Genomic DNA, 16,483 nt, shown 5'->3' on the forward strand with positions numbered 1-16,483 from the left:
TTTATTCCATGACTTAATCAAGTATGCTCGATTATCCAGAGTATGAATCATCTAAGAACATACACACCTTGAAAATACTATATCCTAGTATAATTTAATTACTTAAATGGATTTTAGGAAAGATTATTTGGAATCGAGTACTAACTGGTGCTCGACTGAATTTTACTATTTTCCCCAGAACTACTTTGCTAAGTTCAGCCTTAACCGATGGGATACTTTATTTTTGATAAACAAGTACATATTAGCTGCTGGGATACTTCTAAGAAATTCTTAAAAGTATCATGCATATTATATCATGTGAAGTGTTTAACAACTGTGTAATAAATACAGTTCAATGTGGAAAACACCAGACTTTAAAATCCCAATTTTAAATATTCTGTCCTAATGTTAGACAGTGTGACCAGACATTTGGTACCAACATTGCTTGATTTCACTTCATGTTTATAGAAACCTGTCTGCTTATCATTTTTATTTTATTCCAGGAATCTTCTAGCCTTCAGAACGGTGGTAAATAACAAGTACTTTTCTAAAGGCTTATTTAATTGTTGCTCTAGTGACACCCTATTTTTTTTGAGAAAAAAATCCCTTCTCTTTCTGTCCAGTATGGTAATGTACATGCAGTGATGAACTAGCAAATTCTAAGAAACTCTTAAAAGCAAAAAAAAAGTAAGCAAAAGCAGGAACCCGGAGAAGTAGGCAGAGTACTGGAGCCAGCTTTCACCTTGAAGACAGCTGCTGAACCTGGTGAAACTGAGTCAAAGTCACAGCAGATAGAAGACAAAGCCCATGGCTGACCGAAAAAAGTGGGATGTTTAACGGGAGGCTTCCTATTAAAAGTCAGGACACAAAAGAATTAGACTTTCAGTGCAGGGTGAAATAAAATGATCTCCCCTGCACGTTCCCTCCCGAGACCTGCAAGGACGATTCTGAATGAGAGGGGAGGAATATCTTTTGTGATAACTCACAAACAGAAGCCAGCTTTTGTAAGGATTTATACCCTGAATGCATACTACTCGAGTGGTCTGAAAAACTTTAAGCCCAAAGCGGTTCTAGATTGTAATGGTCCAAGACGCTTGGGATGCTTGGCAGAAGCACACACAAATCATCCTTAGCGGAGTCCACTTTCCAACCAGGTCTAACAGAATTCTTATAAAGTTCTAATGAACATCAGCTGCTATTCCAAAAGCAAAAAAGCAAAATGAAACAAGGCAGTAAAACCAAGAGCCAGCAGCAACAATAAACAATAGAATCAGACCCCAAAAGGCGTCACGTATTGGAATTAGCTTAAAGAACAAAAGAGATTAAATCTATGGATAAAGAGGAAGCAACTAAAAAAAACAAACAAAAAAAGTCCAAACAGATTTGAGAAAGAACCAAATAAAACTAGAAATATAAAATAATTGAAATTAAAACCTCAATATATCGGCTTTAATTTCAGATTTGATATAGCTGAAAATTGAATTACAAACTGGGAAATTGATACAAATAAATTAATCAGAATGTAATACACAGCAAGAAGGAAACAGAAAATATGAAAGAAAAGAGTCGTGGAGGACAGGATGAGAAAGTCTAGCATTTATCTTATCAGAATTACAGAATGAGAAAGGAGCAACAATAGGGTAGAGGAAATTTCTGAAAAACACCCAGAACTGATGAAAAACAGAAATATTTAAATTTGGGATAAATTTAAAGGAACCCACATACTACACAATGATGCTGCAGGACACCGAAGGCAAGAGACGATCTTAAAACTAGTCAAAGAATAGAGGCAGATTACTTTCAAAGGAAAGACAGTGAGGCAGCAGAATTCTCAAAAGCAATAATGAAAATCAGGATTCAGTGGAGTAATATATTATCTTCAAAATTATAATAGAGAATCACTGTCAATCTAAAATTCTTTTCCTAGTGGAAGTACTTTTTAAGGTAATCATGTTCTCAATAGATCCTCACGAGAGAAAATTTTAAAGGCATAGGGAAAATGACGTCAGATGACAAACTTTACATGTGAATAAATCTAAAGAAAAAAGACTATAAAGACAATAAAAATAGTATTTCATGGAGTTCACAAAATTACATTTAATTTAAATTTAAGATAAATTATAATTTAAATTATAATTAAGACAAACAACAGCAATAACTGCTCCAGTATAAATTGAAAGGAGGGTGTTTGGAGTTAAAGTAATTTAAGAAGGGTAAAGATATCGATCAATGTTAGACTTTCACGCATTTGTGTGTCAGGAGTAGTTACTAAACAAAGAGAAAGATTATAAAATTTCCAGTCTTAAAATGGGAAACTTTGGAATGAGAAAAGTAAGAACATCCTTAAGGAAGGTAAGAAAGAGAAAAGAAACATAGACACGTGTGGGACAAATAGAAAGCAACATATCAATACTGAAATGAGAAATAAACCCAAATATTTTAGTATTTATATGAATGTAAATGAAGTCAGTTTCATTTGAAAGTAAAAATTTAACTATATACCACTGACAAGAGACACATATAAAACTTAAGAAGACTTTTAGCAGAGAAGCTGAAAGTAAAAGGATGGAAAAACATATCTTGCGATTCTTAGCCCATAATTTCCTTAAAGGGAAAACTGTGCTAAAAATACAGTTGTAATGCCAGATACTTTAAGTGTCTTAAAGTGTCTGTTATATTACACATATTGGATTACAGGCTTAGAACCACAAGCTACCCGAGTTTGTATCTCTTTGATGTTTGACTGCATGTCTAGTTTATGACTTCAGGCTGTCAACACAGCTCCAGAGCAATCAGAACCGTAAGGAGTGTTTATAAGGTGATAATTTATTTTACTGATGTATTTACAATATTTCTCTCTGTCAAAACAAAGTTATCTCATTTACTTGTTCAATTAGATAAACTGGAGTTAATATGCAATTGCTTAAGAGAGCACAAAGTATTAAGAGGGAAGGTTTAAAGCCTTCTTTGTCAGGTGTGAGACTAAATATTCTTTTTTTAGATCTCGTTGGAAATGATTTAAATGATCCTTTTGACTTAGCGCTACTTCACATTTAACTGGAGCTGCTGCAGTACAACGGTGCACATGAATCCTGCTCATACATGAAGGAAAATTCCGGTTTAATCATTAGCTGTGATGAAGAATGCCTGAGCATTTTCATCAGAGGAATTTTTTTAGCCGTTTAATAAACATAAGTTGAATAAATGGGCAGGAGAATTTTGTACTGGAGAGAAGGTGAAGGACAGCGCGTAGAGCTGGAATGGGAGGATGGTTTTGAGATGGAAAATGCACTTAAACTCAACATAAATTTGAGAATATTTGTGTAGACAAAAAGTCATTTTAATGAGGGCATTCTTGAGAAATCCACCCCTAGGCCTTCACACACAGCTTATTCAAGACTATACGACTATGGAACATAAATTCCACTATACAATGCTTACGTGATCATTAATAATAAGCTATACATTACTTTGAGATATGGATGTTAAGTGATTGGGTAGGATACTCACTGGCAAAGTTTCATGCTAGCCTGGAAACTCATAACATACAAATTCATACCTCAGCAAAATTGTAAGATATGGACCTTATGCATCAGTAGAAAATGGCAGAACCTGTCAATATTAATTCTATGAAGTTCTGGTTTCTACTCAGTCTGCTACTCATATAAATTGAAGAGTGTGGAAAATGCTACTGTAAGTCAGAATAATCCTGCATAAAATTTACCGTCAGAAGATGCTAATTTTGCATTAATTTCCTGAAATGTCAGCAGTGAATACTGATAAAGATATAATCCAGATGCACCAATTGATCTTTACTATGAGTAGAACATTAATTTTTCCCCTTGCAGTATAGTACTTAACATCTGTGTTTAGAAATTTAACTTGAATTATCCACGTATAATTTGATATCTAAATCACTGGCCACAAACAGATTCCTGGTGCTCACACTTAGATCCAGGTGCTCATTAGCTGGAGACACCGTTAGAATAATATAGATTTTCTTAAAAATTTATTTTGCCCTCTAAGTGATCAGCCAAAGGTCAGGCTTCTCCTAGCCCAATACATTATTTATGTAATATCAATTAGTCTCCTCCCTCCTTTTTACTTTCCCTCTTGAGAGGCTGGCTCACTGACAGGGGGAGACTGTGCAGGTAGAGGGGCGCTGATATCTAGCTGTGCAGCTGTCCTGAAAGGTACCTGGGATTTGTTTTCATCAGGGACGGTGGACAGCAGACATGGAAATGAATGAAATTTACACTCACACAGACCTAGAAACAGGAGGCCCGGCATGGCGTGCAGGGTCGTCAGGAGGCAGAGACGGGAGAGGGCAGAGAGTGCCCAGAGCCTTTACTGGGGTTTTTGTGGGAAGGAAGGGGCGAGGCAGGGTAGGTATACTGAGTAAGCTCAGGACTGGAATGTTTGAACAGTTTCAGTGGGCTTGGCTCTAGAGGCGGTCCCTAGTTATCCATGCCTAGCCCTGGGGGGAAACTCTGCGGGGAGGTGGTGTGTGAGTTTGATAAAGGAGATGACTGGGGTGTGGGCTCTGGATTGGTTGGTGTGTTTATCAAAGATGCGCTCCCAGGGGAGTCATTCACTACCTCTAGGAATTAGCTTCCCTGGTAGAGTTTCCAGGATCAAGGGCCTACACGCCAGAGCTTCAAGAATACTGAAAATAATGAAATAGAGCCAATAGAGCAGCCTTGCCTTTGTCATCAGGCTAAATAAATCTATGTGTCACTATCTGGGTTGTTAAAAGATTAGTGTAGCTAGCTAATGTTAAGTTAACCACATAGATCAGAATCCCACGGTATTGCCATTTGTCTCCCCAAAACAAAATTCTCACAAAGTGAAAAGAAAACGAAGGGCTGACACAAGTGACAATTCATTAGTGACATTAAACAGAGAGGAGGAATATGAAGTGTGCATGTAGCCACCAGTGTTTTTCACAGGAACCAGGCAGGGGTCCTTCTCACTGGGACAAATTTGGAAGATGCCTGACTGATAACCAAGGCAATAAAAAGATGATTTCGATGTTCTTGACTGAGAGTGTCCTTGGTTATGATGCAGTCATTTGAAAAGGCTGCCTTGAATACTTTAAAGAACTAACTACCTTTTGTAGCTAATTTTCCAAAATAAGGACAATTACGACCCATCTTCTTATACAGATAACTTAAGGTGATGCAGATAGACAGACAGACAACCATACTGGCCTGGGGTTAACAAGAGATATGTAATGAAACACCTAGGCTCCTTCTTCTGGAAGGGAGTCATCTAATATCTCTGGCCCTTCTTTTCTTCATCCTAAATATGAATTTTTAAAAAAAAAAAAATAAATAAATTTATATTTTGGCTGTGTTGGGTCTCCGTTGCTGCGCACAGGCTTTCTCTAGTTGAGGTGAGCGGGGGCTACTCTTCGTTGCGGTGCGCAGGCTTCTCACTGCGGTGGCTTCTCTTTGTTGCGGAGCACGGGCTCTAGGCACATGGGCTGCAGTAGTTGCGGCACGCGGGCTCAGTCGTTGTGGCTCGCGGGCTCTAGAGCACAGGCTCAGTAGTTGTGGCACACAGGCTTAGTTGCTCCACGGCATGTGGGATCTTCCCGGACCAGGGCTTGAACCCGTGTCCCCTGCATTGGCAGGCGGATTCTTAACCACTGCGCCACCAGGGAAGTCCCCTAAATATGAAATGTTTGGATAAGATGATCTCAAAGGATTCCTCTAACCACAACACACACACACACACACACACACACACACACACAGACAGCGCCATCATTATATCCCTGGGATGTTGCCTTCTTAAAATAAAGTGGTTAAATTGAAAGATATTTTGGAATGAGTGGTGAATTAAGCTTGATTTTGGACACCGAGTCCTACAAGATTATTTATTTTCCCTTACTCACTATGCAGACCCTATACTGTGTGGGTACAACCTATTTTTATGTTTAATACATTTGCACTGAGAGGATTTGTTAGGAACTTAAAAATGCAATTAGACAAGCAGGTGATTTAATCCATTCGGTCCCCCACCAACGTTTCTCATTTGGACGATATAACTTGCATCCGCCATAGGTCAAGGGAAGTGCCCATCAATAGTTTTTTTAGGCAGCAAGCCTTTCCTATTGGTCCCCAGAATAACCTCGTCATACCTTAGAGGTATCATCGCCTTCATCCTCATGCACTGAGCTGGACGGTGAAGGAGTTGCAGACTTGCTTCCGGGAGGAGACGGCGAGTTGTGGGGGACACTGCTTCCCCCCATGTTCAATCCAAGCTGAGCACTTAGCTGTGATTGGTTGATGGTGGTGAGCTGGCCATGCTGCATCATGCCTGGCTGCTGCCTGAGCTCTGCAGGCTGACCCCTTGGTCTCATGGCTGCCATCTGAGGATGGGAGCTATACTGACCTCCTTCTGGGCTCCGTATATCTTGCATCTGTAAAAAAAATGCAGAGGAATAATTTTTCACAAAACTTGTTTCTGGAAAAAATTTTTAAAATTCCTTAGGCTTTAAAAGTCCGTTAGGATGTCCTGCTAAACTATACACACTTCCACCCCATCCCTCAGAGTAGGATAATCCTAACAGCATATATCACCCTGAATTTGAGAATTCAGTCAACATCACTCAAGACCTGGTTGATTATACTTACAGTCCTTCTTTACACTGTAATGAAATGCAAACATACAGCATTAACAGCTATTTATGGTGTAAGTTTCAAAATACTGATGCTTATTAGAGTGTCAATATTATATAATTATTAGTGATTACAGCATTCACAGTAATCCATGAAACTCTATTTCTTTGATTCTCATCATTTAAAAAAGGTTCTGAAAGTTAAGCATACTATGGTTCTCAGTTTACTTCTATATAGGCTAGTACTGGCCAAATGATCTACGAACTTCCGACTCAGAACATTTACAGGCTGGTATTAACCAATTGATTAACTGACTATTGAAATGATTTGACTACACAGTCCGATTTGAAAGTAAAGCTCTAAAGTTGCAAGGTCACCATATTAATCCATTATGCTATCTGGGTCACTGCTTTTTAGCCTTAATGAGACTCACTCTTACAATTCAAGCAGTGAATTTTATCTCTGCAAGAATTAGAATTAAAAGCATTGGAGGATGAAGCTCTTAACATGTCTAGAGGTCAAATGTGTTGTCAGAAGAGTGTGGTGGATTTCACTTAATGTTTCTCTGGCATATTTTTAAAATTAAAATAATGGGGACTATTTTGTGGTGCTTACAGAAGCAGCTCAGTTTTGTTCACTCTGAAGGGCATTGGGGAGTTCATGCAGGTAGAGGGTTTATAAAACAAGAGAGAGAAAAAGAGAAACAAATGGAAAAAAGGAGGGCAGTGAAGAGATATATGTTAACGTTACATTTGGGAATGGAAAAAGTAAAACTAATGTTACCTTTCTCTATTTCATTAAAAAAAAAACCCATATAGTGTCAGATATTACCACCATGACATGGAAATAATGAAAAGGTCAATTAAATAACTTAGTCATAGGAATTTTTTTCTTTTGGTAATAAAATCATTTTCTACCAATGCTCTCTAGTCATTTTACCAGCCTAGTTAGACCTCCCTGAAACTGGAGTGGTGACTGAAGAGGTGTCTGCCTGTGTTCTCTGTATTAGGTTTACTGTCTCCACCATAAGGCATCTTATTAGTCAATACCTTTTGACCTTTCCAAGTCTTGCTACTGCTTCATCTTCAGACTCAGTTCTAGGAATCGTAGACTCTGGCTCTCCTGGGTGAAGGGTTAGTCTGGCTCTATGGCTTTGTACCCATTGATTGCCTGGTTTAAATCAACCTTTTTCCCATAATTTAAACCACATTCCAATCCTTCAAAAGCAGCTCATAGCTCTCCTTTTTATGAAACCCCTCAGTAAGCAGGTATCACTATTCAGTGATACATGTGAGCGCTGCAGAGGCTCTGGTGACACGTTCTCAATCTACAGAAGAGGAGACTGAGGGGCTGCGAATGTCTGTTGAATAAATATATAAATGAATGACTAAAACCCAGAGATCTTAAATGACTTCCCCGAACCACACAGTTGGAGTTAAAACCTACATCCCTCAATTCCAGTCTTTGATCCTTCCTACTGTGTTAAGCAGCCGGTGCAATGTTTCACGTATCCCAAAGAGCGAGTTACAGTTAATTAAAGATAGCCAGGACACCCATCCAGTGTCGCCCACACAAATCCATGGTTTTTACCTAGTCCCTTCATGTTGCCTCCACTCACATTTACTAAAATAGTTTTTGTTCCTGCTTAACTGTTCCTATAACTTCCATAATCTGACCTTCCCTGTGAGATAATACTAGCTTTCACAGTTATCCATAAAGTTGTGCTACTGAGTCTTTTCCAGGCCCGTACTCTAAGGCCCTGAGGTCCTCTTGTGTTCTTCCTTAGACCCTTAGCATGTAGAACTGGGCTCTCATTGTGGGCACAGAGTAATGGGTGCCCGTAAAGGGCACTGTCCTATACAGGGCAGCTCCCTCTCCCCGCCCTGTATCAAATAAAGCACTCACACGCATATTCAAACATATCTGTTTGTAGAGGACACATTTTTAGAGCCCTGCGAATCAAAAATGTTTACTAACAAAATCATACTTTAAATTATCTTCCCAAACATATGTATGTAGCTAACTGATATCGTTATTTCTCTGTCACATAAATCCCAGGTTACAAGCATGAACAGTTGTAACCTATCGGGAGCCCACTTCTCACCCTTTCAGAAATATTGTGGTTTCCACGTGACATTGCAGAAGATGACCTCTAAATTGACTTACACACAGAACTTCCAGATTTACGACCACAAATTTCACTTTAGAGCACCTATCTCTTCCTCCATTTTGTAATCCTTTTTATTGTTTTCTCATGCTAATTAGTGTGGTGGGTAGACCTCTGAGAACTAACATTGTATTTCCACCTTTGTTATATTAGTAGAAGGAGGTGGGCATGGTGGAAGGGGGTAGGGAATCAATCTGGGTCGGGACCACAGAGTACTCAACAGGGTACCACTGTTTCAACAGACTCATCGTTAGTTCAAAATATGGTGTCACCAATGGTGTTAGGCCAGCAGACAGCAGCTTTAACACTGAATCAAAGAATAATTTTCCTTTGTGGAGGGTGGCAAGCACAAATCAGAGAGCATACTCATCTCTTTAGGCCTCAGATGCACTTAGAAATAGATCTTAACACCCTTGGTGACATTTCTGAATTAGGAGGAGTTTTTCCATTTCACCTTGCTTTGACAGAAGCCAGTTTACTATTTATCACTGCCTAATGTATAATATGGGGCAAAGTAAACAGGAGGGACTCTGATTACTGAAAACTAAGAATAATTAGTCAGCTCATGAAGGTAAGCAAATGTTCTGATTACTGGTTTCCTTCTAGGAAGATGGTGACTAACTACAGGTCTTAATGTGAAATACGAAACTTCAACTTGCAAAATATTATTTCCTGTTACTCTCCGGTATTTTCAATTTACCGTGAATAATTCACTTAAGTCACGCTTAATCTCAACTGCTGTTCTGATTCCTCCCAGCTCCTTCACTGACTTTATTCTTCTTACAACTTTCCACCCCTAAATGGTTCCCTAACATTCTGTCTTTGAGTCGCATTTCTTCATCCAGCTAACGTGCATCATGATCTTGTTAATGGGGAACGTTCTAAATGAAAATGTATGATTCTGGCCCAAACTCCAGGTCTAACTCTGCTAGATGTCACTACTTGGACATCACCCCTGCTGAAAAACCGAATAATGTCTTCTTTCTCAAAACTATTTTGTACTCTGTGCCCAATTTCTTTCGATGATACCTTCATCCTCCCTGTCACTTCTACTCAAAATGTTCTAGTAATTTTGGGTTCATTCCTTTTCTATCAAACTCTTGTGAGTTCCACTGAGTCTGCTCTACAATACCTGTTCCATCTTCCCTTCGTCTCACTCACACACCATTCACGTATTTCAGGCCTTCATTTCATCCTCACTTGCAATAGCTACATAACTAAAAAGAATATCTTCACATCCACCCCAAAGAGTACTGTAAAATTAATCTTCACGAGCCAGACTCAAAACCTTCCCAGTGATATCTGCCTACCAAATTGAATCCAAACTGTTTAGCATGCCATTCAAGATTCCAAATGAACTTTACTCCTTCTAAGTGTCCTTCACACACTTGATTGTCCAACCAAACCCAACTAATTGCTTTCCTTTGCCTCTCTCTCCCTTGAACACGTGTCTTTCTCTATGCTGCTCTTTCAGCATTCACTTTCTGAGCATTTGCTGTTTGAACTTTTGAAAAACAGTTACAAAAAAATACTTTGCTCAGTGATTTCTGGTTTGCACAGAACTTTTACCTACTGGGCCTCATAATTCCCCCTTGAGGTAGTCCTATAGAAATGGCTGTTTTGTACAAGTTTATTGAGAATGGTAGAGGAAAAATGGGCTCAGATCTCTCTACCAACAAAGATTAAAGTAGAAATAAGTTTATTTTACATATTTGTGATCTTTTCACAATTCCACGACAGCATTACCATATTCACATATCCAAACCCTGAATATACTGGGTTGGCCAAAAAGTGCCTACGGTTTTTAAATAAAAATAAAAGACACATTTTTCATTTTCGCCAAGAACTTCATTGAACGACGTATTCACCCTTTTATTCCACTACCTTCTGCCATTTTCCAGGCAACTTCATAATTCCGTCGTCCCAAAACATTTTATCTTTTTGAGCAAAGAACTGTTCCAGGTGACTTTTTTTTTTTTTAACGTCTTTATTGGAGTATAATTGCTTTACATTGTTGTGTTAGTTGCTGCTGTATAACAAAGTGAATCAGCTATACATATACATATATCCCCATATCCCCTCCTTCTTGCGTCTCCCTCTCACCCTCCCTATCCTACCCCTCTAGGTGGTCACAAAGCACCCAGCTGATCTCCCTGTGCTATGCAGCGCTTCCCACTAGCTATCTATTTTACATTTGGTAGTGTATATATGTCCATGCCACTCTCACTTCGTCCCAGCTTATCCTTCCCCCTCCCCGTGTCATCAAGTCCATTCTCTACGTCAGCATCTTTATTCCTGTCCTGCCTCTAAGTTCCTCAGAACTTTTTTTTTTTAGATTTCATATATATGTGTTAGAATATGGTATTTGTTTTTCTCTTTCTGACCTTCTTCACTCTGTATGACAGACTCGAGGTCCATCCACCTCACTACAAATAACTCAATTTCGTTTCTTTTTATGGCTGAGTAATATTCCATTGTATATATGTGGCACATCTCCGTTATCCATTCATCTGTCGATGGACACTTAGGTTGCTTCCATGTGCTGGCTATTGTAAATAGTGCTGCAATGAACATTGTGGTACATGACTCTTTTTGAATTATGGTTTTCTCAGGGTATATGCCCAGTAGTGGGATTGCTGGGTCGTATGGTAGTTCTATCTTTAGTTTTTTAAGGAACCTCCATACTGTTCTCCATAGTGGCTGTATCAATTTACATTCCCACCAGCAAGAGGGTTCCCTTTTCTCCACACCCTCTCCAGCATTTATTCTTTGCAGATTTTTTAATGATGGCCATTCTGACCGGTGTGATACCTCACTGTAGTTTTGATTTGCTTTTCTCTAATGATTAGTGATGTTGAGCATCCTTTCTTGTGTTTGTTGGCATTCTGTATATCTTCTCTGGAGAAATGTCTATTTAGATCTTCTGCCCATTTTTGGATTGGGTTGTTTGTTTTTTGATATTGAGCTGCATGATCTGCTTGTAAATTTTGGAGATTAATCCTTTGTCAGTTGCTTCATTTGCAAATATTTTCTCCCATTCTGAGGGTTGTCTTTTCGTCTTGTTTATGGTTTCCTTTGCTGTGCAAAAGCTTTGAAGTTTCATTAGGTCCCATTTGTTTATTTTTGTTTGTATTTCCATTTCTCTAGGAGGTGGGTTAAAAAGGATCTTGCTGTGATTTATGTCATAGAGTGTTCTGCCTATATTTTCCTCTAAGAGTTTTATAGTGTCTGGCCTTACATTTAGGTCTTTAATCCATTTTGAGTTTATATTTGTGTATGGTGTTAGGGAATGTTCGAATTTCATTCTTTCACATGTAGCTGTCCACTTTTCCCAGAACCACTTACTGAAGAGACTGTCTTTTCTCCATTGTATATTCTTGTCTCCTTTATCAAAGATAAGGTGACCATACGTGCGTGGGTTTATCTCTGGGCTTTCTATCCTGTTCCATTGATCTATATTTCTGTTGTTGTGCCAGTACCATACCGTCTTGATGCCTGTAGCTTTGTAGTATAGTCTGAAGTCAGGGAGCCTGATTCCTTCAGCTCCGTTTTTCTTTCTCAAGATTGCTTTGGCTATTTGCGTTTGTGTTTCACAGAAATTGTGAAATTTTTTGCTCTAGTTCCGTGAAAAATGCCATTGGTAGTTTGATAGGGATTGCACTGAATCTGTAGATTGCTTTGGGTAGTATAGTCATTTTCACAATGTTGATTCTTCCAATCCAAGAACATGGTATATCTCTCCATCTATTTGTATCATCTTTAATTTCTTTCATCAGTGTCTTATAGTTTTCTGCATACAGGTGTTTTGTCTCCTTAGGTAGGTTTATTCCTAGGTATGTTATTCTTTTTGTTGCAATGGTAAATGGGAGTGTTTCCTGAATTTCTCTTTCAGATTTTTCATCATTAGTGTATAGGAATGAAAGAGATTTCTGTGCATTAATTTTGTATCCTGCTACTTTACCAAATTCATTGATTAGCTCTAGTAGTTTTCTGGTAGCATCTTTAGGATTCTCTATGTATAGTATCATGTCATCTGCAAACAGTGACAGCTTTACTTCTTCTTTTCCCATTTGGATTCCTTTTATTTCTTTTTCGCCTCTGATGGCTGCGGCTAAAACTTCCAAAACCGTTTTGAATAACAGTGGTGAGACTGGGCAACTCTGACTTGTTCCTGATCTTAGTGGAAATGGTTTCAGTTTTTCAACATTGAGAAAGATGTTGGCCTTGGTTTGTCATATATGGCCTTTATTATGTTGAGGTAGGTTCCCTCTATGCCTACTTTCAGGAGAGTCTTTATCATAAATGAGTGTTGAACTTTGTCGAAAGCTTTATCTGCATCTATTGAGATTATCATATGGTTTTTATCCTTCAATTTGTTAATATGGTGTATCACTTTGATTGATTTGTGTAGATTGAAGAATCCTTGCATTCCTAGGACAAATCCCACTTGATCATGGTGTATGATCCTTTTAATGTGCTGCTGGATTCTGTTTGCTAGTATTTTGTTGAGGATTTTTGCATCTATGTTCATCAGTGATATTGGCCTATAGTTTCCTTTTATTGTGACATCTTTGTCTGGTTTTAGTATCAGGGTGATGGTGGCCTCGTAGAATGAGTTTGGGAGTGTTCCTCCGTCTGCTATATTTTGGAAGAGTTTGAGAAGGATAGGTGTTAGCTCTTCTCTAAATGTTTGATAGAATTTGCCTGTGAAGCAATCTGGTCCTGGGCTTTTGTTTGTTGGAAGATTTTTAATCACAGTTTCAGTTTCAGTGCTTGTGATTGATCTGTTTGTATTTTCTATGTCTTCCTGGTTCAGTCTCAGAAGGTTGTGCTTTTCTAAGAATTTTTCCATTTCTTCCACGTTGTCCATTTTATTGGCATATACTTGCTTGTAGTAATCTCTCATGATCGTTTGTATTTCTGCAGTATCAGTTGTTACTTCTCCTTTTTCATTTCTAATTCCCTTGATTTGAGTCTTCTTGTCCCTTTTTTCCTTGACGAGTCTGGCTAATGGTTTATCTGTTTTGTTTATCTTCTCAAAGAACCAGCTTTTAGTTTTATTGATCTTTGCTGCTGTTTCCTTCATTTCTTTTTCATTTATTTCTGATCTGATCTTTATGATTTCTTTCCCTCTGCTAACTTTGGGGTTTTTTTGTTCTTTCTCTAACTGCTTTAGGTGTAAGGTTATGTTGTTTATTTGAGAGTTTTCTTGTTTCTTGTGGTAGGCTTGTATAGCTATAAACTTTCCTCTTAGAACGGCTTTTGCTGCATCCCATAGGTTTTGAGTCATTGTGTTTTCATTGTCATTTGTTTCTAGGTATTTTTTGATTTCCTCTTTGATTTCTTCAGTGGTCTCTTGGTTATTTAGTAGCATATTGTTTAGCCTCCATGTGTTTGTATTTTTTAGTTTTTTTTTCCTGTAATCGATATCTAGTCTCATAGCATTGTGGTAGGAAAAGATACTTGATACAATTTCAATTTTCCTAAATTTACCAAGGCTTGATTGGTGACCCAGGATAGGATCTATCCTGGAGAATGTTCCATGAGCACTTGAGAAGAAAGTGTATTCTGTTGTTTTTGGATGGAATGTCCTATAAATATCAATTAAGGTTATCTTGTTTAATGTGTCATTTAAAGCTTGTGTTTCCTTATTTTCTTTTTCTTTTTTAAAAAAAAAATATTTATTTTATTTATTTTTGGCTGTGTTGGTTCTTCATCGCTGTGCATGGGCTGTTCTCTAGTTGCGGCAAGTGAGGGCTACTCTTTGTTGTGGTGCATGGGCTTCTCCTTGTGGTGGCTTCCCTTGTTGCAGAGCACGGGCTCTAGGTGCACAGGCTTCAGTAGTTGTGGCTTGTGGGCTCAGCAGTTGTGGCTTGTGGGCTCTAGAACGCAGGCTCAGTAGTTGGGCACATGGGATTAGGTGCTCCGTGGCATGTGGGATCTTCCCAGACCAGGGCTCGAACTGAATTCCCCTGCATTGGCAGGCAGATTCTTAACCACTGTGCCACCAGGGAAGCCCCACCTTACTTATTTTCATTTTGGATGATCTTTCCATTGGTGAAAGTGAGGTGTTAAACTCCCGTACTATGATTGTGTTACTGTCAATTTCCCCTTTTATGGCTGTTAGTATTTGCATTATGTATTGAGGTGCTCCTACATTGGGTGCATAAATATTTACAATTGTTATATCTTCTTGGATCGATCCCTTGATCATTATGTAGTGTCCTTCTTTGTCTCTTGTAACAGTTTTTATTTTAAAGTCTATTCTGTCTGATATGAGAATTGCTACTCCAGCTTTCTTTTGATTTCCATTTGCATGGAATATCTTTTTCCATCCCCTCACTTTCAGTCTGGATGTGTCCCTAGGACTCAAGTGGGTCTCTTGTAGACAGCATATATACAGGTCTTGTTTTTGTATCCATTCAGCCAGTCTATGTCTTTTGGTTGGCACATTTAATCCATTTACATTTAAGGTAATTATCGATACGTATGTCCCTGTTACCATTTTCTTAATTGTTTTGGGTTTGTTATTGTAGGTCTTTTCCTTCTCTTGTGTTTCCTGCCTAGAGAAGTTCCTTTAGCATTTGTTGTAAAGCTTGTTTAGTGGTGCTGAATTCTCTTAGCTTTTGCTTGTCTGTAAAGGTTTTAATTTTCTCTGTCGAATCTGAATGAGATCCTTGCTGGGTAGAGTGATCTTGGTTGTAGGTTTTTCCCTTTCATCACTTTAAATATTTCCTGCCACTCCCTTCTGGCTTGCAGAGTTTCTGCGGAAAGATCAGCTGTTAACCTTATGGAGATTCCCTTGTGTGCTTTTTGTTGCTTTTCCCTTGCTGCTTTTAATATTTTTTCCTTGTATTTAATTTTTAATAGTTTGATTAATATGTGTCTTAGCATGTTTCTCCTTGGATTTATCCTGTATGGGACTCTCTGTGCTTCCTGGACTTGATTGACTATTTCCTTTCCCATATTAGGGATGTTTTCAACTATAATCTCTTCAAATATTTTCTCAGTCCCTTTCTTTTTCTCTCCTTCTTCTGGGACCCCCTATAATTCGAATGTTGGTGCATTTAATGTCCCAGACATCTCTGAGACTGTCCTCAATTCTTTTCATGCTTTTTTCTTTATTCTGCTCTGCAGTAGTTATTTCCACTATTTTATCTTCCAGGTCACTTACCCGTTCTTCTCCTCAGTTATTCTGCTATTGATTCCTTCTAGAGAGTTTTTAATTTCATTTATTGTGTTGGTCATCATTGTTTGTTTGCTCTTTAGTTCTTCTAGGTCCTTGTTAAACGTGTCTTGTATTTTCTCCATTTTGTTTCCAAGATTTTGGATCATCTTTACTATCATTACTCTGAATTATTTTTCAGGTAGACTGCCTATTTCCTCTTCATTTGTTTGGTGTGGTGGGTTTTTACCTTGCTCCTTTATCTGCTGTGTATTTCTATGTCTCCTCCTTTTGCTTAACTTACTGTGTTTGGGGTCTCCGTTTCACTGGCTGAGGTTTGTAGTTCCCGTTGTTTTTGGTGTCTGCCCCTAGTGGCTAAGGTTGGTTCAGTGGGTTGTGTACGCTTCCTGGTGGAGGGGACTAGTGCCTGTGTTCTGGTGGATGAGGCTGGATCTTGTCTTTCCCATGGCAGGACTGCGTCCGGTGGTGTGTTTTGGGGTGTCTGTGAACTCAATATGATTTTAGGCAGCCTCTCTGCTAATGGGT

General features: G+C 38.6%; 1 protein-coding gene across 2 annotated transcripts in view; it reads right to left on the reverse strand.

Annotated features, from left to right (window-relative positions):
• The window catches only part of TOX (thymocyte selection associated high mobility group box), a 299,151-nt gene that overhangs the window by 41,403 nt on the left and 241,265 nt on the right, over positions 1–16,483 (reverse strand). For both annotated transcript variants that reach the window (XM_032610469.1, XM_032610468.1), the window contains exon 4: positions 6,125–6,406. In XM_032610469.1, the coding sequence (XP_032466360.1) occupies positions 6,125–6,406 (282 nt within the window). The remainder of the gene's footprint in view (positions 1–6,124; positions 6,407–16,483) is intronic.

The sequence above is a fragment of the Phocoena sinus genome, chromosome 17 (assembly GCF_008692025.1).
Source record: "Phocoena sinus isolate mPhoSin1 chromosome 17, mPhoSin1.pri, whole genome shotgun sequence".
In the NCBI taxonomy this organism is placed as follows: domain Eukaryota; kingdom Metazoa; phylum Chordata; class Mammalia; order Artiodactyla; family Phocoenidae; genus Phocoena; species Phocoena sinus.